General features: G+C 37.2%; 1 protein-coding gene across 2 annotated transcripts in view; it reads right to left on the bottom strand.

The window, feature by feature from the left end:
* VPS50 (VPS50 subunit of EARP/GARPII complex) overlaps positions 1-25454 on the bottom strand; it is an 81018-nt gene that overhangs the window by 34362 nt on the left and 21202 nt on the right. For both annotated transcript variants that reach the window (XM_088533462.1, XM_088533463.1), the window contains exons 9-16: positions 24419-24501; positions 18828-18870; positions 15795-15893; positions 12991-13131; positions 7700-7835; positions 3967-4064; positions 2841-2935; positions 2040-2138 (exon numbers count right to left, since the gene is read on the bottom strand). In XM_088533462.1, coding sequence (XP_088389588.1) covers positions 2040-2138; positions 2841-2935; positions 3967-4064; positions 7700-7835; positions 12991-13131; positions 15795-15893; positions 18828-18870; positions 24419-24501 — 794 coding nt within the window. The remainder of the gene's footprint in view (positions 1-2039; positions 2139-2840; positions 2936-3966; positions 4065-7699; positions 7836-12990; positions 13132-15794; positions 15894-18827; positions 18871-24418; positions 24502-25454) is intronic.

Raw genomic sequence — 25454 nt, 5'->3', positions numbered from 1 at the left:
TCTGAAACTTGGAAACAACTTTTTGCCTCAAAACCATTCAGAAATATAGATGAATGTTTGATTGTGCAGTACTATGCAACAGCAATGGTTGTAAATCCCCTAAATTGAATTTATTTTGTATCTTTACTTTGATATTAACACACACACACACACAAAAAAAAGGGAAATATAATCAATTGCTTCTCTGCATTGCCTCTGGAATGTTTTCGATCACCACAAAAACCTCAATTTACCTGTAAACACTAACATCTTTATTTAAAATCTTTTTGCCGTGTAAGCAGGAACTGATATGAAAGGGCAACAATAAGGGCTTATTGCTGTTGTCTGTTCTTCTTAATATATATTTTACTATTTTGTTTAATGTGTAGCTGTTGATAAATCATGCACTGGGATCTATTCAGGCAGTGAAACTTTTCAAAAATACCACTATTTTAATCACCAAAACAAAAATTTTTGCACTCAGAAGTACACTCAGTGTTGTGGATTATGCCTACATTTTTATGTATGTATTTAAATTTACCAGCTAAATGCAAACAGACTTAAAGTCTGACTTTCAGAGGCACTGAATACGTACATAGCCTGTAAATCTTCCCCCAATAAAGCCAGCAGGAACAACAAGTAAAGTAGCTCTGAAAAACAAGAGCTACAATTAAATCCTTTAGGAAAAACCTTTCAAACATAAGCAGGATCTCCCTGGTCAAAATAGTATTTACTTAACCAAGTAGAGTATTAGATCAGAAAGCAGAGGCCTAACAAGATCAAAATAGCTTTTCCAAGCAGATGAAAGCTGCTAGAAAAGCAGCATGCAGCAGGCGAGGAGGAGGGAATTTGAGAGCGCTTCATTCTGAGGTGTCCTGAACAGCTTGGGCCATAAGAAAGCACAGCTGCAAGCTCAGTCTCCAGAGGTTACACAGTTCAGAGTTCCAAAATGTTTTCCAAGAAATAAAGGTAAGCAGTATCTCATCTTAATTACTTCATTGCCTCACAAGAGGCAATATGTATCCAATTAAGGCTCAAACTTTTCAGGCAACTGAAACTGAGGTCTTCATCAAATTTCTGAAAAGAAATCCTATACGCAAAGTGACAGAAGAAAGGCCAAGCCACATCCTTAGCATCTAAATTTAGAAACTTTTTAATTTACTCCTGTCATAATTTTCATACTTTACAAATGTTAAAGTTTCAGACCAAATAGGTTTCGATGTGTTAATTTGCTCTGCTATAACAGCTCCCATACAACGGGACAGCTCAAGACTGGGTCTGTAAAAAGCACTCAGAGCATGGAAGACTGTTCTATTTCTTCCTGTATCTATCTAGTTATTTACATACAGAAAGAAGATAAATGTTAGATAACTAGACAGAAAGGCTTGTCAACCATCCAAACCAAAACCCTTGGGAAATTAAGGCAATAAAAAAAAAAACAGAATAGTCTTGAAAGTGTCAGCTGTGCTGCCACAAACATGTATCATATCTGAGGCCAGAGACCAGTCCAAAGTAGACTTGACTGAAACATAATCAGGCACTGCCAATGAAAAGAATTATGAAAATGTGACTCAAAAGCATGGACACATTTCTACATAACTTGATATGAGAGACAAAACCACATACCTAAAGTACCTCAGAACCACACACGTTCAACTCCTTTTATGTAAGGCATAGAAAAAGAAATTTATAATATTTTTTGCCAAAACAATACAGACTTCAGAAGCATTCATCATCTTCAGAAAGAACTGTATTAGGTATTCAAGAAGACAGTTAAGAGCAGTCTGAAAAAACTACTGAAATTCCAAACAACGCTTTTCATCTTTATCCAACTTGCTTGCTGTACAATTGCAGTTTTCCATAAATACAGCAGAAGCAAAGGCTTCTCCAAAGAATTGAAGTGTTCAAGTCCTCTTCTCATCATGAAGCATATCCCACTATATGACTCTAATCTGCAAACCTCAGTGCAGACATCTTATGCAGTGCCTCTGGAAACCATTTAAAACTAAAAGCGACAAAGAGTCATTAAACTCATCCAACTTCATATACAGTACTCTCACCTGTGGTATGTTTTGAAATAGTTAACACTTTGTTTTCTGATAGATTCTTGTAAAACTTCAGACTTACTGCCACAAAATTCTTCTCCAACTTGCATCAGCCTATAATGAGAAAACATAGTTTAGAATATATCTATTCAGAATAGCCTGAGCAATACTGAAAAAAAAATCTAACACAGTAATATTCTTCTTCCAAGCAGAATCTCAAGTCTCAATTATTACCAAGTGAGTGCACTAATCTCCATAAAAAGCACAAGAGCAATGTTAAGTTGCAAAGGCCACACTCATTCCATGAAAGTCCATGTCACACTCCCCCTCCATATCATGAGACCCTACACACATAGGAACCAAGAGCCATAAGCAAAGCAAAGCAAAGCATATGACTGTTGGGTCACAACAGGTTACACAAGGTTATCCATCATTTCACTACCAAAAGTATCAAAAACTGTATAACACTCTCTGGGTTAGCAATGCCATAACCTTTTGCTGCTGTTGACATTAAAGCTGTTGCGTATGTTGAAATGTTGAAGTTGGCTAATACTGAAATCATATCAGAGCCAACTTGACCAGCAAAGCACTTTGTTTCCACTCCACTTCAAACACATCCTTGGAGCAGGAAGCAAAACCAGAGATTGACATTCATGCACAGAGTCCCACACAAAGAGGAAACGCTCCTCACACTGTACCAGAAGGTAGGAAAAAAGTTGGCATCAGGGTGTAAACATCAGCTTTAGTTAACCATGCTGTCTTAGAGGTCAAGTTGGTCCACATGTAGTAACTGGCCTTATGAGCACATCAGTGTACCTGCTGATAATATCAAGCACAAATATGAAGTCGTCATATTTGAAGCTAGACAGATCTGTTCCCAGGAGATAAGTTTTCACTTTCAGCTGAACATCCTGCAAAGCAAACATTTTAAAATAAACATTGAATCCTTCTTAAATGTCCACGCAAAAGTATGAGTTCTTGTATAAGTAATACTCTCAAAACAGAAAGTAAAGGCACAAGGCTCAAACGCCTGGTTCATTAGTACTTCTTCGTTTGTCTGCATTGTTAATTTCCTTTTGAGATTTATGGCAGAACTCTGCAATGTAAATAATTCTCTGTTGACTTCCTTAGCTAGTAATGTAATCCATTTCTTTTAACACACCGTGATTCAATGTCAGTCCTAGGCTCTTTACAACCATTGGAATAAAATGGACCTTTTGTATACATTTCTGTTAAGTAAAAAGATTACAGCTTTATCATTTGAAATTTGGGATCAAATCAAACTGATCTAGCAATCAAACTAGCAATGTTACAAAACCACGCAAGTTCACAAGACTTCAAGTTCTCCCTAGCTCTGGCTATACCAGAATGGCTATAGAAGATCACTTTTAGCTCTGAATTTCAGTACCATTTTCAGTTTTCTATTTACTCAGACTTTTTTTTTCTCCATTTTTCCCTTTCCACAGCTCCCACAAGCTAAAACAGGCTGTGAATAGTTCAGAGATGCTACAATTGTAAAGGAGGAGGGGCCTATAATATCCTTACATTCTTGGCAAACCCTAATGAACATTAGCAATGGGGAACTAAAAGGTGTGCAGCCAGCTTCATCAGCAGAACCCAATCCAGGTATCAGACGATAGAAATTAATTTCAAGAGGCCTGAACCAAGCGGGAAAACAAGCAGCATGACTGTGCTGTGAGAAGCACACGGGTAAAAGAAGAAAGCAGATTGCTGAGAATCACATTACTATGATTTGGTGTCTTGACTGGGTTCATATGCAAAGCGACCAAGTAGTAACTGAGTCATGGAAAAGAAGTTTCCATGGTTTCAAAACAAATCACTTAAAATCCCTTGAGAGATCTCCTTAAAAAGACTGTCCTGAAAATAACTCTATTTTATAGTAGGAGGAAAAAAAATACATTTAAGACAGCCAAAAACAAACCTGCCATATTCGTGAAAGCCCGTGTTCCAATTTCTTTTTTACATAGCTGCGGTCAAAACTGCTCTCCTCAGTTCCAATCACATTGTTGCCATCTGAAACTGCAGTTGGAAGGTATTAGAGATATTTCCAAAGGCCTTGAAATGAATTCTATTTTTTTAGCCACAATGAAACTTTTGCCTTAGCCATTTTCATAATACCCATTATGAACCCTCCAGAACTCCATTGCTCTGAACTTTTGAAAGGAACAGGGTACATACAGTATATACTAAAGCAAACCAACGTATGTAAGTGACATATCCCATTCAATAATATCAAAGTAAGCTGAGAGAGTAATTGATATTTGTAACTCAAATAAAAAAGATAAACATTAAAGCGAGCACTGGTTATCCTCAGCCACAAGATTCTCCAAGATACTCCAGCCCTATAGACAAGAACCATGAAAAACCGTAAAAACAGGATTTTTTTTTTTAAATTTGCTCCACAGTAAATTCTGGATGCAGCTCTGAAGACACACTCTGGAATTTTTTTCATCAACTCTGCACGTAAGGCAGTATGCTCCTGTTTTGTTTTTTTCTTTTTCACTCCCTCTCATCCTACGCCTATGTACAACTATACATGCCTCAGCTTTTAAAAAAAGCCTTCAAACATACAATGTGTGGTGTGCAATCCTCATTCTCCCCATGGAAGAATTGTGTTTTTATTTCTATATAAAAAGTGGTAATATTTTATGTAATTTGTGACCACACATTTACAGGTATGCTTGAAGTCTACAATGGCATTTAGTATCCTGCAATTTGCTCCAGTCCACGCCAGACCCCATGATAGCTCTGTCTTAGCAGGCTGTACGCACAACCTTTCCCAAGGATGAGTGGAAGAAATATGTATTAAGTTCTTTACCTACAGATTAAATCTCCTCAGTATCAAACACCCAAAGCACTCAGCAATTTGACATGAAAGACGGACTTTTTAGCTGTAGAAAATATTATACTAGAGTAATGCTAAGAGTATAGCCCTCCCCTCCACCCCATTCCCCGCCCCATCATTCAAAAGGTTGGAAACAGGGAAGAATTAAGATTGTCTGCAAAATCATAGTCCTGCTGTGCGGCTCAGACCTGTTTTCTTCATCTCTTCTGCAACCCTCCAGCTGGCTTTCGGTGCTTGAAGACTATTCCCTGCCTTATTCCTAGACAACCTGATCTCATGTCTCCTACCTCCATGCCCTGGCTCTGAGCCACTCCTTTACCTGACTCCTGATCCCAGCACCTACTCTCATAAAAACCTCCTCACAGCCCCACGCTGTCACTCTGCTTTTGTACCAGGCTATCTCCTCTCTGTTGCACACCCCTCCCACGAACAGGAGGCAGAAAATCACGGGGACCTAGAGGAGTGCTGCAAGGTAACTGGAAAGCAGGCTGGGGGCATCTTGCTTAGCCCAGGCGGCAGCACACACTCAGATGTAGATGGAGATTAGTTTTCCCCTAGAAATCCTCAATGCATTTCTCTTGCTGTTGAAAAATTAGCATTTGCACATGAAAGAGAAGGTGAATGAAAACAGATCCTTAGGGTATCAAGGGAAAGACAGTTCTGATGATGAGCTCGATAGCAAGTCTCTGCCTGTAACTTGATCCTATTTGGAAAGCAATGTCCAACAGACTCTCTAAACAGACATAAAATCTCTTGGCGTTAGGCTATAATACTTGAGAGGTGGAATCTTCCTTAACCTATAGGACTTCACAGTCATGTAGACACATCATTATGATACTTATCACACACTCCAGGAGTTTCATCTCTGCACTCCTGGTTATGATGGGGAACATGTGAATGCTACCAGGAACAATCTTCAAGCCAAACTGAAATGAATCTGTCCATGGGGCTAGATATCATAAACATAGAAACAATACAATACCATACATATAGACAGAAGATTAAAAGGTCTGGTATTTTCAACTGAATAATTCTTCCTCTCGGTTAAAAACATTAAAAAAGCGGAATTTCAAATTCCGGGTTATATTAAGGATACGATTAAATTTCTTCCAAGCAGCGAAACTGGATTCAATTCCTTCCTCTTAAAGTAATTGGGATTACTTCTGCAAGCAGACTCTCAGAATTTACCCTAGTTATTCAAAATGAGCAAAGAAAAGGTATTTGATGCAAAAACAAAACTCAAATGTAATTCTACACTGAATCTACTGTTGCAGGGTACTGAAAAATTTTCGCTATGAAAGAAAAGTCATAAAACAAATATTAGTCAGTTCATACATATATTATAATTTAATATCTGTAGCTAAATATGCTCCTCTCCTGAAGGCAATAATCCTGACAAATATATTTTTCCAAGACTGATTTATTATGTAAGATTAAACAAAATATAAACAGAGAGAATAACTCAACCAGAGACAAACTAATCAGATTTATCCTTTCTCTGAGTATCTGAGGAAATAAAAACAGCTACTTTAGTCGCTGCATACTCTTCAGGGGCTTCTGTGACCTCCTCTCCTGTACACTCAGGCAGACAGAAGCCAAGCCTAAACCTTTGACATAGTGTCAAGATTCAGACAAGAGTCCTTGCCTCAACTGAAGCATCATTTATTCCCTCACTGCCACTTTGTGAGAATGGCTGGATACACAAATCCACATGGATACTACTGTTCAACAATAGCCCCAAGGATGTTTTCTGTAGTAACCTTCTGGTGCTCCAGTATTAAGTTTATTAAGAGGCCTCGCTCCATTCATTTACTGGACTGTGCAGCAGCTAATTTCACACATACAGAAACATATAAAGCTATCATAGAGTCATTGAATACCAAGAATTGGACAAAGATCCACCAGCACTTCAGATTTTTGCTTTGAGGAATTTCAAATGGCAGAATATATAAATATTCATGACTTCACGTAACGATAACAATCAAGAGCATCCCAGAGTTATTTTTCCAGATGTCCATTTTGAACCTATTTCTTTAAAATCAGTAAAAGGCAGCCATCAGTAAAAAACAAAACTTTCTTTTTGTTTAATCTTTGCCAGATAGGGAAGAAAAAAATATATTTGTCATCTAAATTCATTCTTTGAATATCAACCAGATCTTGCAAAGACTTCTATGCTGTATTATAAATGGAATGTTTTGAAATGGTTGGGATGAAAATGGCATCTCTCATCATTCTCTTTCTGCTTTTCAGTTAAACTATTACAGTTATTCTTGATCTATTAACATTGTTACCAACCTCTGTCATCAGGATTATAGAGTTAGGAGTTTAAAATGCTATAGTAATCAAGCTATTTTATTTATTTTTAAATCTTCTGTTAAACCAGTCTTAAGAAAACATGCCCATTACATTAATTTCACACAAAGTATTACAAAATGTGAAAATCCAACTCATCGGGACAGGGCCCTGCACAACCCAGCTCAACTCTGAAGTTTGCCCTGCTTTGAATAGGGAGGACAAATTGACCTACAGAAATCCCTTTCAAAATTTTCTTTGATTCTGTACTACAAAAATAAAAATATGCTTTGACCACGACTAACTGTACAAAAAAAATTTCTAATGAGCAAGTCTTCTTTTCAGAAGGGCAAAGTTCATCTTCACATCTGTAACAGGCATCAAAGCCCAAGGACGTACGACACACATGATGGAGATGAAGTGCAACATCCTTTCCACAACCCACGCAGCACTACTTCTGGATAAGTTACACTTATCTGAGCACATCAGAGGTTCTACTTGCAAAAGAGTCTCTTACCAGAGGACACGGTTCCTGCCTCGTCTTGGTCGTGCTCCTCGTGCCACTGCATCGTTCGGTAGTAGCTGAGCATGACTTCCCAGAGCGCCTTGCAGAGGTCGGCCAGGCAGGGAATGTAGCTGTCCGAGGTGATGTGCTGCACAAGAACAAACGCCAAAGGGAAACCACTTGCAACTGAGCTCCTTTTCTATTTTTTTTTTTCAGAGGAAAAAATAAACCATATAAAAGCTGCCCTATCTATACAGCTGAGCTGCTTAATCTACAAGTTTTCTTTTTAAAAATATTTGAGAGCTGCCCAACCCCTGATGTCAGCCAGCGTATCAAATACAGTCTAGAAGTGCAAAGCCCAATTGTTGGCATCTCATTTCTGACCGACTCATGTAATTATCCCTCTTATCTCCATGCAATAGAGAATTTAAAACAGAAACAAAACTGTTCTAATAGTCAGTATCTCTCACGAGCAAAGAGGGTGCAGCCACCCCTGAGATGTACAGGGACTACTTCAATTCAATAATACCAATATCTGGATTTCAGCAGTACGTAATAGTCATTGCTGCTTGATGCCCCATTTTACTGTTGGACAAGAGAAGTTTGGAAGAAGAAAAAAAAAAAAAAAAGAGAAAGATTGACATGACACTTGCCCTACCTCCCCAAAGAGCCAGCTATAAATATACATATTCACGGGACAAAGATAATCAATATTACTAAGAAGATAAATATAGAGTGGAAATTCCTCACATGAAACTGCCAGATAAAGGGATGCATTTGCAGATGGGTCTTGCTGGGTAAAGAAAGGCATGGGAAATACATTGCTCCTGGTTATCACTGTCCCACCTTCTGCCAAGAAGTGCAGCCTCACAGCTGTGCAGACTCAGTCCATTTGGGGCAATGCAATTTCAGTTACATCATTCTCTAAATGACACCAGAGTGGTCTGGAAGTTAACACTTCAAATTAACAGCTTTGCAGATTAGCGTTAAATAGCCTTCTGCAAGGCTAAAAAGAGCTTTTATCATGTGGAAATCTCCATTCAACAAACAGTGTCAGATTGTTTTTTTCCTTCATTAATGTTTTCCTGACATTTAAGAACTAGTGGACCTACTCAGGATGGCCAAGGAGCGGGGCTTGGATTAGATGATCCCCTGAGGTCCCTTCCAACCTCCACTGTTCTGGGATTCTGGGAATTCTGCCTGACAATGAACAGTTCTATAAATTTGACATAGAGGCCCTGCTTGCTAACCCAAGGGTACATATAAGAAGATATAAAAGCATTAGTTATGACACAACGCTTCACAGAACGAGAGCTTCCTTAACTATAGTGGCGTGAACGCAACCACTGCCGTAACCAGCCAAAAGAAACTGTACAGGAGGCAAAACCCCAGTCAAATCTATCACCCCTCCCAACTGTCTGCTCAATCACTGATGCAGCTGGGGCTGAGTACTGTGTGCCCCTCCTCACCAAAGAACTGCACCAAAACCTTAATAACCAAATGGATATTAAGTTTAATTGATAATAAACATTCCTCCTAAATGCAGATGCACCACTGAAGTCCTTCACACTTTTCAGCTTTTGAATTAAAATATATATATATATATGTGTGCATATATATATATATATATACACACACACACATACATGAAGTACACATCTATGTTTTCTATTCAGTCATACTCTCTTGTTTCCTAAACCTACATATACTCCTGTTCAAGCCATTCATCTTCTCCTACACTTTGCTTATGATTAAGCACTCACAAAAAACATTCTTTAGCATTAATAGGTGTCACTAGCAAAAGTCTCTGAAGACCTAATACTAATCATTATGCTTTTATAATCATTACCAGATTCTTTTAAAGAAACTGTTATTCTGGGTCTCTCCCCCATGAAACCAGAGTATATAAATTAGGCATCCTGGATACACCAGAAGAAAACAGATAAAAACTCTTCCCTGTTATTAAAAACACAAAAACAAGCAAACAAAAAAAAAAAACTACAAGACAAACTAAGAGTGGCACTTTTTCCTAAAACGAAACCTACACCTTTCACTTGAGAGTAGATCTGCACTGATTGCATTAATCGCAGGCACTACATACCTTTGCTAAACGAGGAACAAATTAGGGGAAGTTTATCATTTAAACAATAATCCCTCCTGCCATTTCAACACCTGTTTCAATAATTTCCTCTGCCAACTGGGTAGGTAATGGCACTGTTACTGTTTTAAAGAAACACCTCATTTTCACTTGTAGAGGAAAACAACAGTTTGGACCACTCAACTATAGGAATACAGTAACAGCCTTTTCAAAGCTATATTCCTTTGCTCTAAAGAAATATTTCCTAGTTCTTTAAATATTTTAATACTACTCCCAAAATAAGGAATTACACATTACCAAAATGATATTTCATTTACTTTTCTAGAGGCTGGTAGATATAAGGTAAATGCATTTAATAGATCTACCAATATATCGGTAGGTATAAAATAAAAACTGAGGTTCTCCAGACCACTGGACTTAAAGATATGTTGAATTCAAGGTGGTTAACAAGCATATACAAGAAAGGATCATCTATTAAATCTCAAGATAGCTCCATTTAGATTAAGGATATAAATTTAAGAAAAATTAACTCCTTATGTTAGAATTAAAATAGAAGACAAAAAAAAAGAAAGGTTAAAGATGAAACAGCAGAACTCTACCCTGCTTCAGGACTTAATTCAAAAGTAGAAAATACATAGAATTTGAGGTATGGTGAATTGCTAGGACAAGAGAAGCTCAACAAGGAAGCAATGACTCAAACAGCATAGGCATATAATAAATAAATAACACAGACAAACAAAAAAAAATCCCTACACTCCACACGCACAAAAATACATATGAGTTAATGAACTAAATGGCTTCATTTAAAAAGATTTTTTGGGAAACACAGGAGGAGGTCTACCCGAAAAGGAAGACTAATTTTATATGACTTCTGGTGTTTAATGAGGGTAAGCACTCCACAGCCACTTGTACATTAAGAGCATCCTGGCTTGACAGTGGGTTGATTGCAAAGGGTCCTAACTCAAACTAGATAGAAAATAAGGCTGCTATTTTAGTCTTAATATTTTATTCTCTCACAATTAAATATAACAGGCGAAAGACTAGGGGTTTTTTTCCTCTGTAGGAAGTTGGAGATGGAACTGCTGTGATATTCAGTGCGTTGATTTTCAAAGATGCACTGCAACCTGGTTACTGTACAGGTCCCACTTATCTTAAATGAGAAAAATACCCTATAAGCTGTTTCGCATCAATAACAGCATTTCAGAAGCACCAGACCCTAAAGGTTGTATAAATCAAGGGTGTGAAAAAGAAGAAGAAAAAAAAGTTGCTTTTGAAAATTAGATCTGAAAATCTTAGAATACCGAGTCCATTAGGGGAAAAGGAAGCCTGAACACGCAGCTTACAATCTTGTGCCAAGTCTATTTATTTTTTTTCTCTCTCCATCATAAGACTGCAATTGCTGCATCACAGAGTATCTGCAAGATCTGGGCAATATCAGCACCCAGAGGCAGAAATGATGAAAAAAAACATACAGTTTCCTACAAATCCTGGATAATTGAATTGAAGCTAATACCTGATATCTGTCCTTACCTTATAATTTCCCTTTGTAGCCAGTCCCTAAATACTTAATTGTTACAAACACACTAAAGAAATTTCACTAAGTTTAAAGGAAATTACTGCAGTATTTGTCTTATGCATCTCATGAGGGTTTTGCAGAAGTAAAAATAAGGAGAAAATACAACAAGGTAATAATGTTACTAAAGCCATGGTGAATCAGAAAATGTAAACTTTCCTGTAATATGAGAAATCCTTGAACACTCTGAAGAGCAGGGATCACACAATTCATAATTTATAAAATGGGAGAAGGAGCTCATAGCACTGTTCCCAAATATAAACATTTGGGCTTAATGTAATAAACATTAACAAACCATGGCAAATAAAAGGGTTTTTTTTTTTTTTAGAAGTATAAAGGAGAAAAACTTGCTAGAACTGTACTTCAAAAACTGTAAAAAATGAAAATAAAAACCTCCTCAAAATTTAGAGCAGACTAAAGAGAAAACTGCAGAATGGTGAACGGAAATCAGTGGGTTTTTTCAACTATTTTTTTTTCTCAATGAAGTGCAATACCTGGAATTTTACTAATTTGGTTCATTAACAGCTATGTCAATTACTCCCAATAAATTAATTTTGCATGGCCCACTTTCCCTCATATAAAGGCTCTTGGATTCTGCAAGTCTTTGAAGTAAAAAGGGAGAGTGCCTTTAAAATAAAGTGATTTGCAGTGCAGAGGCATCGTTTACTAGTTGAAGCTGTGTAATCCCAGGAGATCCAAGACATGACAGAAGAGAAGATTGATCAGAATATTAACTTTAATCTCCATGTGACTCTACTTTGAATTAATAAATTGTGACTGATACAGGCAAGATATGGAGTTGATAAAATATGAAAGTATTTGATGGTTTAGTCTGTGATTGAATTATGCTTCATAAAGGACTCTCAACATTGATTTAAAACTTAACATTTTCTATGTTAGGACCACCTAAAATATCCCATACTCTCTCCCTCCACTCTCCCAGATTTTACGAAAAATTTCTCAGGGTGTAGCAGTAAGAACACAGGTGAAGGAAACTGAAGAATGAACAAAACATGCTACTCAATAGAGCATTTTTTTCTAAGAACAAAACTTAAGGAAAAAAAAAACAAAATACATAGATGCAAGAAGCAACATTTAAAATCTATATTAAAGTCATGGTTATAGTCAGTCCACAATGAGACCATCACCAGACTTCAGCCATCTTCACACGATAACTGTCCTTTACTTTGATACCAAGAGCACAATAAACCTAATACAAATTTAGAAATAATGGGAAGTCTCTAATTCGGTAAATATCATTACATTAAGTCTTACTTGAAAATAATATATTACTGAAATTGGGAGCCTAAGTCTAAAGCTACAATAAATTTCAACAAATTTCATGGCTTATACTGATCCCAGCAACTTCTTTCAACTTCTTTCTTGAAGTAATAGTCTCCTGTTCACATCCTAAAATTTATTTTGTATTTATTTAGAAGGTACGTGCACTAATATCAGAGCACGAAGAATCAGATTAATCAAAGTAACATTACACAGTGAATAACCTTTCTCGCAATTATCCTATAAATTAAGAAACTGTAGTTTTTTACTGACTGAGTACTTAGTAGTGTAAAAGTATCAGTGTGGAAAAATTCAGATTCAAAAATATACACATAGGCAAAAATCACATACTGTACAGAGATCTTTATACTGTAGCTTCTGAAACTTGGTGTCTGTGTTTCCTGCACAGAGCTCCACATATCCAAGGACTACTTGAAACACGGTGTTGTGAATGGCTTGAGTGAAGTGCATATGTAGTTGATCCATTGCTGTCTGAAAGAAAAGGAAGGAAACAAAATCAAACAGTCAAGATTCAACTCGTCATACGTCACAGCCTTGTCCCTCAATGGGAGGACTTCGCAGTGGGCTGCACGCCAGGATCTCCCCTCGAGCAAGGGGCTCTCTCAAGGAGGCTCCCTGGGGCTGAGAGATCCTTGCCACATTCTAACAGATTCGTGGTAAGTGGCTATAATGTGCTCTCCCTTTGAACTTGTTAACTTTACTGACGTAACTGTGCACAAAATCCCTTAGTCATAAACAGTCGACCAGGCCTGGGACTAGGATGGGATCCGGCCGCACCCAGACTCCTCTCAGGAGGAGTTTGGAAAGCGAGCGGGTCCAATCTGAACCTGGTGACTCAACAGGAGGGTCTCCTTGATAATTCTGTGTGTATCTTGAACCCCCATGCAATAAATAACATGTGACCTTGCCACAGAACTGCGTGAAACGACTTTCCATATCAATAAAACCTAGTACTATTTCTTTCCCCCAAGTGAAGTGCAGTTGTACCACCCGCCTCCCCCGTAACTCGTTCTGTGACACCCAGCCTCCCTCCACTACTACTGACCAGGTTTCTGGCTTCATCACTAGTAAAATGTCACAATCACAATCAGGAATGCATCAAAAAGCAATTGGTTAAGATCAATGCTATTTTCCCTCCAAGAAACACTTCCAACTAAAAGAATATTCCCTTTTTACTTAGCACCTAAAAGCACAATTAAAATTCTTTCATATATTCATACAGATTTAATATATTCATTTGGCATGACCAGTTTTTTTTCCTTGAAGGACATACAGGCATGTATATCACACCAATAAATTTGTCCTTACAGAACTCATGCCCACAATAAGAGCTAAATATAAAGTTTGTTTAGTAAAACCTTCTTTCAGAAGAATAAAGAATAAAAAGTAACAAAATGATAATTTAAGCTTTTCCATAATCAAGCCCAAGTTTCAGGTCAGGCTGTTTCCTGAATTTATCCTTTTGAAAAAATTGTACACAGTTCATTTCAGACACCCCGCATCTTCTCCCTATTTCAAAAAAACACATTCAATACAATATATATGATAATTATTAAATATTATTAAAAATATGTAAAGTCACATGTATAACACAATCAGTATATATGCTGTAAAAGAATTGATGAAAAAGTAGTTGATATTCTATAGTGGTAGGTATTGGGTCCTACAGATTTGAAAACGTTCTGTTTCACTACTTGCTACTTGATATTCTTCTCAGCTATTAACAAGACAACTTCATTTTTGCCATAAGAAATGAACAAGCAATTCTGCTTCTATCCAATTCAGAACACAATTGCAAATAATCATTGTTTTACCCACTACTCTAAACTTGAATTAGTCAGACAAAGAAAACAGAATGACAAATGCAAACGAGAAGAGATTGAGTGCTGGAGTTTTTCCTGTGAATTTGTTTAATGAGAAGGAAATGGGAGAGACTTCAATCATGATACAATTAAATTTTGTTGCAGAGCAAGTTCAAAATGCACCTTTTAGTAACAATGACAGGAAAGGCAAAAACAAGCCATGCTACCATGGAGAGAAAGAGCAGCTAAAAATCCCCATGAAGTGAAAAATAATACTGATCTTATGCTTTGTTCAGAAACTGTTTCTCTACAACAACAATCTGCCTTTCTCAGCATATAGATTTCCTTTTAAAGTTTCTCATTCAATACATAGATCTCATATAAGGTAGTAGAAAGGAAAAGCATAATGAATCTTCTTGACATTAGTTTGCAATCTTCAGGCCCTTCAACAATTTTACACGTTTTCCAAGCAGGGCAAGAAATCAATTTCTCTTCCATCGAAAAGATTCACTGTTATTACAGTGACGCCACAGAATATGAGCCCTGCTTCACCAGAATGGTTCTAATTAGGAAGAAAGAGCCAACTAAAACTCTCTGGAGGAAAAGGCAGCATAGCACTGCTCTCCTGGTATCATCATGCCTATAGCCTCAACTTCTTGTCCAAAATGGTCGCTGACAAGAACTGCCACCAGGGCCTCCTCTTCTCCAACCCCCTTTGCCACCACAGCATCCAGGTAGCAGCTGCCCCACCAAGTACCTGCTGCGGAATGCCAAGGGGTCTCTCCTCAGAAACCACCCAAAGCCTCAAGACAGGCATCAAAAGAGAACTACATCCTACAGAAGAGTTCAGACCTACTGCTACTTACAATAAAAGCTGCAAGTTCACAGAGGTGTGGACTAGGACATGTCCACACTATACCCCTGATGTGCTGTGCTACATCTTACTGCCAGAAAAACAAAACAGAAAAACCCACTCCTTTCATCTTCAAAGTTCTTGGTTTCGGTCACATTCAGATACAACACAAAACGTGACTGCACACATAGACTTTGCAAGCTTGACGCTGTACATGACTCAGTAATGAGGACCTAGCTGAAATAAAAAAGAAAAAGCACTCACATGTCCAAATGCAGCACAAGTTAACATTATAAACACAGTACAAATACAAATTTGTTACAGATAAGCCACATCTAACAGTGTATGTTGTAGTATAAAACAATATAAATGTAAATGCAGTATTAAATGTTAAAAACTATAAATATCAATTTCCACATTTCACATTGTTCCCCCATGACTTATTTCTACGTGCCGTGACACAGAACACGAGGACTAACCTGTGTTTTCCCAAGTAACCTGTAAGCCTGCTGAACCTTGGTATAATGACTGACGTCAAAGTTCTTGCATATTTTGGAGAGTGCTACGTCCAATTGTTCCTATGTAAACAAAGACAAAAATGTGTCAAACACTTAAAAACTAGCTAAATTATACACTCACAAATTAGTAAAGGGCGCTTGTTTAAGCAATGCTGACAGTAACGTCCATGATATAGCGAGGGCTGTACACTATACCTCTATTTTCAGGTGCTCAAATGTGACTCTTTCAGACTGAAGTACTGCAAGCTGCGATTCTATTCTGTCAGCCAAATGGCTCCACCGTTCCCAAAAACAAAGGTGACAAAGTGGCATTTGCTCCAAGAAGATCAAATACCATAAGATGAGAGCTCCTGGACTTATAACTTGGTGGAACCAGTTCACTCCTGCTAAGGAAAATCCGCACTAGACCAAGTTACAAAAACTGCAGAGGAGGAAAGAAAACTCTCCATAGGGGTTCCACCTTAAACAAGTCATTCATTGAGGCTTCAGAAGCCTCAGACCGTGGGCAAATGGGAATAACGTTACCTGGCTAACAAGTTGATCGTGAAAAAGAACAGATCACCTAGGGCATAGTATACCAGCACAACAAACAGCCACAGGAAAAAAGTTAAAAAAAAAATCAAATAACATACACACATGCACACATGAAATTATTAGTTTTGTCATCAGAGCACTGTCCGAACAAAAACACCTAACAGTTTTGCAATAAATGATGTTCATCCACTGAATGAGAAAATAAAGTAGGTCCAAGTATTTAATAACTAGTTAATAGGTTTCTGAGAATTTGCCTGTACAACTTAATAACATAATTTGCACTTTGTTCCTGTAAAATATTCAAGGAGAGACAGCTTAACTCCAGTTATTTTCAATCAGCAATGCAAGAAAAGAATCCAGGAATCAATATGAACCTAGCAGACATTTTTTTCTCTTTGCTAGTCGCTAAAACCACTTCAGTTACTAACTTCACTTCACTTATTAACTACTCATCTGGCAATGTAATCTTGCTCCTGCAAGCAGAATCCACGCTCAATAAGCTAGTTTAGTCATTACCAACTTATAATTTATTCTGCTGAAAAATATTCTTGGTATTACTTGATTAAAATTAAAATCCACAGATATTTTGTGGTTCAAGATTTGGTTCTCTAAGTCAGTATTTTCTTTGAGGATGAAAAAGGAGACTAGAGTACAATCAGAAACTACGCATTTATCTTTCTAAGCAAAATGGTAAAAGGACACAAAGCTGAAGAGTCAGAATTGCTTTAAAAGGTTAACATACACTAATTTCAAAATATTATATTTTTTCTTCCCTTATTTCATGCAGAACAGCTGCACAAAGACAAAACAAGGATATCACACTGATCAAAGAGTTCTTAATCAGAGTACGCTCATCCTTTCACACATACTTTTCTGTGATCCTTTCTACTACAACCATCTTGAATATTATTTGTAACACAGTTTACGAGTAATATTGATGTAAAAAAATGTAAAGTACCCGGGGCAAAAAAATGGATCTAAGCATTCAACTACTGAGAAGAGTAATTAAAATATTACCTAGTGGAATACAAGTCTATATGAATTGGAGTATATATTTGCACAAGATCACTCTATGAATGTCAATATGACCTGACACTAACTTCTCCTGTATATTTGGTGCTAATCAATTCCACTAGAAAACATACTTTTGAGGAAGGGAAAAAATCGTTTCTACAAATTCTCAAGTAATAAACGTCTCGGGTACAACTATTGAACTAGCTCTGACTTGCTTACACCAATGAACACAGCTCATTTTACTTGATTTTTGTGCAGGCAGAATTTGTTCTGCACAGCTGTAACTGAAAGGAAGTGCAGATGCATGTCTCCTTTTAAGCAACATCAGCATTTGCTCCTAAGGAATAAATGGCAAGTAAATTAAAGGAATGAGAATGAAACCCAAGTGATAAAATAATCTTGGAAAAAATGAGTTTAATGGCTAGCATGGGTGAGATTACGGGATGAAATCAGTCATATTATATTTTTGAACCAGCCACAGACTGAGTAGAGGCACTTATCAGTGATACAATAAAAGATAGAAAGCTTTGCAAGGGAGTGAAAGGGCAGAAGCAGAAATAAAGGAAATTTTTTAAAATTCCAATTGTACATGGGATTAAATGACAAGGTAGAGTAATACCTGCACTAATCTGACTTCCAAAGAGCACACAAGTAGAGGAGCAAAGATCTGCTGGAATAGTTCATCTAGTTTCCTTCATGGTGTTGTACTATACATGTACATGTGCTACTTACACATTATACACTTTTACATTAACAGATTTCTTAGAGTTTGCCACGCTCAAGATCAAAATTATTTAGTAATAGAATTAAGAAAAAAGAAATTCTTCTTGATAAGGCTGTTCCAGAATCCTATTGTTCAAGAAAGGCTATTTTTTAAACCATCTAAATCCAGCTAGAAACTTACCATTGTACACTCATTTGTTTTGTGATGATATTGCCTACAAATTTAAGCTAATTCTATACCTTTATGGGATTGTTGCAGTTATTCAAGTCTCTCTTGTTAAGCCTCAGCATTGGTCCTGCCCGGAAGGTTGCTGACCTCTAAAACTTCCAGTGAAACTCATCTCCTGCAGAGCTTAGCCACGCTATGGGCAGGAGGTTTGCTGCTCATGGTTACTTTTCACAAGTATTTAGAAGGAGTATACCGAATTAACAGGAGTTTATGGACTGAAAACCACTGTGCACCTCCAGTATTTCAAATGCTACGTGCCTGCTGTATTGGACTGCTTTATCACTAAGCTCTGGCACCATAGGCGAGCTGGTCTCAAGTTCGATACCATATTATACAGCATTTAATATTTCGTCGCAAAATGTTGAGTAAATGGCAATGATTACAGCAGACCAAAGAAAATATACTCTACCCGCTAATAACATTGCATTAAAACATTTGAATATCTAAACATTAAGTTACTAACATATGCTGAACATCAAATTATTAATTCTTACCTCTATTTGTTCCAAAGTGTCAAGCAGTTTTGAATTCAACTCACTATTAATGAAAAAAAGAAAAGTTTAAAATCAAACTGCCAATCATATTAAAGTTTCTTGTTTATAAAAAAGCACATTTTCTTCCTACCAAGTCACAACACAGTCATCATGTACCACTAATCTGCCATTATTGTGTCAGATTAGCACCACCAAACTGCTCTTGCTATTGAAGGGCACTTATTTGCGTTTGCAGTACTCTTCACACTTGAAACTACCTTATATTGACAGCAGGGTAAAAAAGTCCCAGGCAGCACCCCATCCCTGCTAGCATCTACCCAGCTGTTCAAAGTTCACAGTCCCCAAGAAACTGCTGCTCTAAATGTTTTGATTCTGCACTCAGGTCTAAAGAAAAACACACCCCAAAAGGTCAGGGCTGTCAGGGCTTTGTAAACTATGGTAGAGTCGTTTTTATTCATTGCTCCGGATCCTTTATAGAAAGTATAGGAAAAATGATTATTCAACTCGCAAAGAAAAACAAGTCAGAGCTTAAACCTATACAACTCTCAGAAAATCTTTTTAAGACCATCAATTCATTTGTCTGAGCAGTATTTGTTATAGAAAGACTAACAAGAATAGCTACCATCAGAGAAGCTATTTTGGGCAAAGAAACGCACAATGGTTCCTTCCCAACAATTAGCTTTTAAGATTTTGGAACACCAGCTGGAAAAAGGCACAAAATATGGCTAATACCTTTGTTTGGAAGGGTAGAAACAACACAAATAATAGCCAGGATTTTCTGTTCAGCATGGACAGGAAATAGGTTTGATGGAATAACAATACCTATATCAGACAACTTTTGTGCTCTGAATCTTCTCCCATAGGGCCTAGAGTAACTATGAAGAGATTCTAGCTGCCTAACTTAGCTCTCTCCATTTAAGTGATACACCCATTTTTTGTTCTGTTATATATCTTGGACAAAAACAATTTAAAGAATGGTTTAAATAAGGAAAAAAACTTTAAAAGAAAGCTGTTATTAACCTCCAAATCTGGTACTCAAGAATTTGTTGTTCCGTATGCAGAAGACCTCCCAGCAGACTGCCTCCCAAAACAGCTTCACACTGCTCAACTAAACTCCAGGAGCACTTCGTGTTATTCCAGTAAGCATCAGAGTACACAAAGAAACACCCCTGTTTCCACCTTTAGAATTAGGCAGAGCATACACTATCACCTCCAGTGTATAATAATCTAGCCTACATCAACTAGTCTAAAATACAGAAGCTACTGACATTAATGAAAAAACATGTAACTCATAGATGAACTGTGCATAGACTGAACAAATTAAGCAGCTGTACTAGCATAAATACTGTGAAAATTTACAAAGCCCTAAAGAGCAGGAGGTATCACAGAAACACAAGACTACATTTGCTTCCCGAAACAATTGCTTTCACATGAACATGCTGCTGCTAATCTCGTGTTTCTTTATCTTTTCTAATTAGAGACACACCTGGATTTTTCAGCTCTGCTGGGCACTTACATGTCCATGCACATGAAGAACTTCCTCAACTACTGAAATGTAGGGCTGAAAATCTTTCCAGGCCCCTGAAGCCAAGACTTCATTATTGCTGGTGATCCCATTTGCTTGATTTCATTTGCACACTAGTATAGCTCCTTATAAAAACCAGCTACTTACTGCCACTACTCTTACAGGCAAGTCTCAGCTTGCAATTACTGCAGCAGTACAGCACAGTTTCTCTCGGGGCAGCACATCCATTTACACCCTTTTTGAAAAATCCTGAAGTGTAACTGCAACATGTGCTGAACATGTTACATGTCATTATTATGGTTTTCCATCTGGAAGATCTCAAACATCCTTACACAATCAGATGGTTTCCTCCAGCAGGGATTAGTTTTACTCCTAGCTATAATGGGAATGAAGCCAAGCTGAATAAAACATGGAAAGGTTCAGTCTACAGTGTCTCAGAAAAGCAAAAGTCACCCTGATTCAGACTGAGCACTGAAAGACTCCAGTTGGCTCCATGCTTAATTTCATGCAAGTGGTACACTAACAACTTCACAAAGATCCATTTATTAGCAAGTTTATTTTGTGGCATCCTCTTTCAGGTTTCAACAATTTAGTTTTGGGGTTGTTTTTCTTTCTTCCTTTCTCCCCATCTACCAAAAAATAGATGGGAACTTTGGGACAGAAAGGAAGAATCAACTACAGAATGACTTAGACAAAGCATGAGAAGATTAGGTAATTTTTAAAAGAGGAGAAGGACAATAAGAGAGAAAAAACAGCATAATTTTTCAATAGCTTGTGCCACTTTGCCAGTGTGTCAGACACTCCAGTCAGTTTACTTTAAAACATATTTCACTCTTTCATAGTTAATATAATAAATGCCCAATACAGATGTTTGCTCTATGTAAGAACATAAAGAGTCCCAAAGATACAAAACTCCTCAGCTAGGACAGTGACCACAAAAATCATACATTCACACGAGGAACCTGAAAAACAGAAATACTGCTTCACCACGTCCCTATCTCTTGAAGCTATTAAAACAAAACAACAAAAGAAGGGCTTGTTGGCATGATAGATCACCTGGGGACATGGGAGATCTGGACAGACAGGGATCTGAGCTGTCACTGCACAGTTCCTAGCAAAACAACCAAGATCTAAGCTGTTGTGGAACGATCCATGTTTCCTTTCCTTCAGGAGATGAAGGACTGGAGGAATTAAAATGATCTTACTCTACATGAAACATAACCAAAGTAAAACTGCCACAAGTTTCTTGGCCATACTTATGAGACCAACCATGACTGTGTATCCCTCGTTCAGGTATTCAAGTAAGCAGTGATATGTGCAAGTGATTCCAAGATGAGGGCCTAAAGTTACGGAGGCCAAACTGCAAGACGGAAACAGGACCAGAAAATTTCATAAGAAATGTTGCTCTCATCAAGTTTTGAACAGACCTGTAGAAATGCCTTGTCTAGCTAAAACGGAATGCGTTTTCTAAGCCACAATTATTCAACTAGTGCTTGGACATAATGGCACATCATTATTACAAAAGTCCATTTACCATAATTGAGACTTTAATTCGAGGCATTCATTTCATTCATAAAAAACCTATTAGAAGTGATTTTTTTGCATCATCTTCCCATACAAATCTGAATTAGCACATTTTTAGAAGGTACATCCACTGCAATACAGAGGAAGGAACATTTAGACCCAAATGCAATAGTCAAAGTGGTCCTATTACCTGAGATTACATTTTCCTAAGGGTTTTTTCAAGGGAGCCTACTCACATCAGAACTAATCAACAAGTAGAATGGAAAAGACTTCTTCCTAAACAAAAGTGGACCACGATGCAAGCAAGAAATGCAGCACCAGTACTGATCTGCCCCGGGGGCAAAGCAGTAGAAAACAAAGGCAGCTACAGAAAGTCCAGCCTGCTGTTTTAAAGGAGCATAAGCAGCCACTCTTAAAATTAAAGCAGCGCAGAGAAGCTAAAGAACCTGTCTTTTTAGGTTACGCTTGTACAGAACTAGTAAAATCCACACACTTGACAGAAAGATTGAATGTCATTCCACTCAGTAAACAGCTATTCCCAACTCCCATCATCATTTAATAGGACAAATCTACAGAATGATTGCAGGAAGCGGTGCACTGATCGTTGTCATAGGGACAATCCAAGTGATGTGAAGATTCCATGGGAAGACACAGAGGTGATGGCTCCTAATGGCTCCAGACCATATGGAAAGAGCATTTTTAAGATGTCAGCACTTGCACAACTTCCTGGACAGCTTCTTTGCTGTGAGACTAAATACAAATGCTGGGAACATTTATTCATTACTAACAAGTATTCCATCTTCCCACAGACTTCTGGAAGTAAAACAGTACACAGGGACAGAAATCTATGTAATGAGGCTCACGTTTACAGTCGACGACTTTTTGCTCTTTCACTGCAAATCAGTAACCTATCCCAAAGCAAAGCAGCAGCATAAGACCTGGAGCCATAAACAGAACATATATTGAACAATAACTTACACTTATGACTTCAACCACAACTGTGGAAGCTCTCAGAGCAAATCAGCTTTATCAACACACAAAAACAGAACTGATTAAACGTCTACATGGCTATGAAAATCAAAGGACAGTTTTACCACGCACAGTGTGTGAACAGATTTTTCTATCATTCTTTATTTCAAAGGACTGTTTTCTTTGGATGCAATGACATCCTTCTAAGAGCAATAATAAAGCCAACGTTCATAGCTATTTTCTGTGACTCTTCGCAGTATGTTAGGATAGTTAAAATAGCACAACTTCAAAATACTTGAAAAAAGTACAAACAGCATGATAGTACTTTAAAAGATAGTACTTTAAAATAGTACTAACTTTCACATTATTTATATAAAAGCAAGTTTAATCAAAAAGACTGTTAACTTATATCTCTAAACAGCAAGTTTTTCCAAACAAACATTGAAAAGAATCTAAGAGTTCAAGCTGCCTTTTCAAGGTGAATGTTACTAATTTCTCCAAAAGAAGAAAATGCAGGAGATTCACAGAATGAATGAGATTTCTGCTTGCATCCACAGAACAACTGGAACAAACCGCGAGGAGAGCTGACGAACGAATGAAAGCCCCGTTGATGAGACCCAGGTAAGGTTCATCTCTCCAGAGAAGGCAGAGTCAGGCAGAGCAGAAAATTGTTCAGGAGCCATTCGCTTCTCAAGAGTTGAATTGTGAAGGACAGAGATACCACCACGTCATTTTTCTTCTTTTGCATGAATAAAAATATCTTTCCTTCCCTACTATAGAGGAAAGGGATTCAAATTTTTAATTGAGGGGGAGTTGTTTCAAGTTTTGGCAAGGGTTTACTGTATATTCAATCTACATCCAGTTTTATGGAATTAAGAAGAATGCAAGAAACAGTTTTTAAACCTGATTCTTCAAAGTAGATAAAACTCATTTCCAAGATAAAATTTCTAATTTTATACAATTATTTTCTTGCACCTTCTGATTCCAAGGCAACGATACCTCAAAAGCAAAACTGAAATGGGAATCAAAGGTTACATATAATTATTTTGAAGTTGGCACAAACCACGCATTGTTATAGATTTTACCCTTGGGAAGTAAGAGAACATTCTGACAGGAGTTCAAATGATGCTAAAATTCATATACAAATTTTTAAAAATCTAATTAAAAATAACAAAAAAGAACATCTAATCTAGTCTATATATAATGATCATCACAATCCATGAAATATCAGAATTCCTTTCATTTGACTCCTATATTGTTGTTTGAGCTTAAAGTTTATCCCAACCTCTGATTTCTCCTTAAAAAACATGCCTTTCTAGGCCAGAAACTGCAGATACACGAATTAGTTCCAGTTCTGAAAGCAAATTCTCCACTGCGGCATGAAACTCTGCATAAGTTGATTTCCTTGCCAAGAAGTAGGGTAGATTACCGCCCTCCAAACTACCTAGCTATGGTTAGATTCATTCTAGTACATAAAGTTCTGCTTCAGAAACTGAGAATTAATCATCACTGTTTTATAACATTTGCAAATAAATGTCACCCAGAAGCTGAAATCAGCACAGTGCCACCTTACCTTATACAACTGTAGTGTTTGAAAGTGCTGGCTGCTTTCTGACATTCCAAGCACAGCTGGATAGCTCCTGGATAGTCCTCTTCCTTAGGATAAAATACAGTGGAAAGCTAATGTCACTTTTGAGGTGAAAACTGAAACATTCATTATTGTTAAGCATGTATAAATACGAAGAACAAAATAATTCACCTGTGCAGTATGAAACTAAAAGGACATTACTGAGGTTGTGTTGCAGAACTTAAACTCCATGCTTAAGCAATTTTAAATTAGAAAGTAAGAGCATGTTAATAAGTCTACACGTGTTGCGTTATCTTACACAACTGACTCCATTTCGTTTATGCATTTGTACAAAATATTTCAGAAAGCTCTTACTACAAAATAACAATATTTTCCCAGTTAACTCTCACATGTTTGTTAATTCAATATGACCTAAAAGAGGCAAAGAGGCAAGTTCAGGCACAAGCAGCGTGCAGGCATACTTCACAAAATGATAGAAAGAGAAAACGGAGAAACTCCTCTATTAAACACATTCTATTTAGTTTGACACATTCTAAGGAGAATTGGATATGAATGTAAGGCAACTAGCTCAAAGATCGTAGGAAAAGAGGAACATACTTAAATACAGAAAAATTGCACCAAGTTATAAGAAGAATATTCTATATTGCACAGAAATATACCAGAAAGTACAGGAAGATGCTCGGACCAAAAAAAAAAAAAAAAAAGAGGACAGGAAAACAAACAAACAAACAAAAACACTCAAATCCTCACCCAAACATAAAGCCACAATTATCTTCCCAACAAAACACAGGCAATCTCATCTCCTGAGTATAATTACTATTTTAGTCTTCTATTGTGCCAGAAAGGTTTCGGGAAGAAGGAAAACCTGCTCTAACAGCTCAAAGCACCCCCTCACACACACACTTTTTTTTTCTTTTTTTTTTCCCCCTTCCAATTACACACATTATGTGCTTCAGAGAGCTCAAACGCAAAGCTGTTACAGAAATTTCAAAGTCATTGAGTGAAGAGTGAAAACACGAGG

The sequence above is a fragment of the Tinamus guttatus genome, unplaced genomic scaffold (genome assembly GCF_059628265.1).
Source record: "Tinamus guttatus ecotype Peru unplaced genomic scaffold, ASM5962826v1 Tinamus_guttatus_pri_ptg000503l, whole genome shotgun sequence".
Taxonomy (NCBI): Eukaryota; Metazoa; Chordata; class Aves; order Tinamiformes; family Tinamidae; genus Tinamus; species Tinamus guttatus.
The sequence above is the reverse complement of the archived record's forward strand: the minus strand, read 5'-3'. Positions and strand labels throughout refer to the sequence as shown.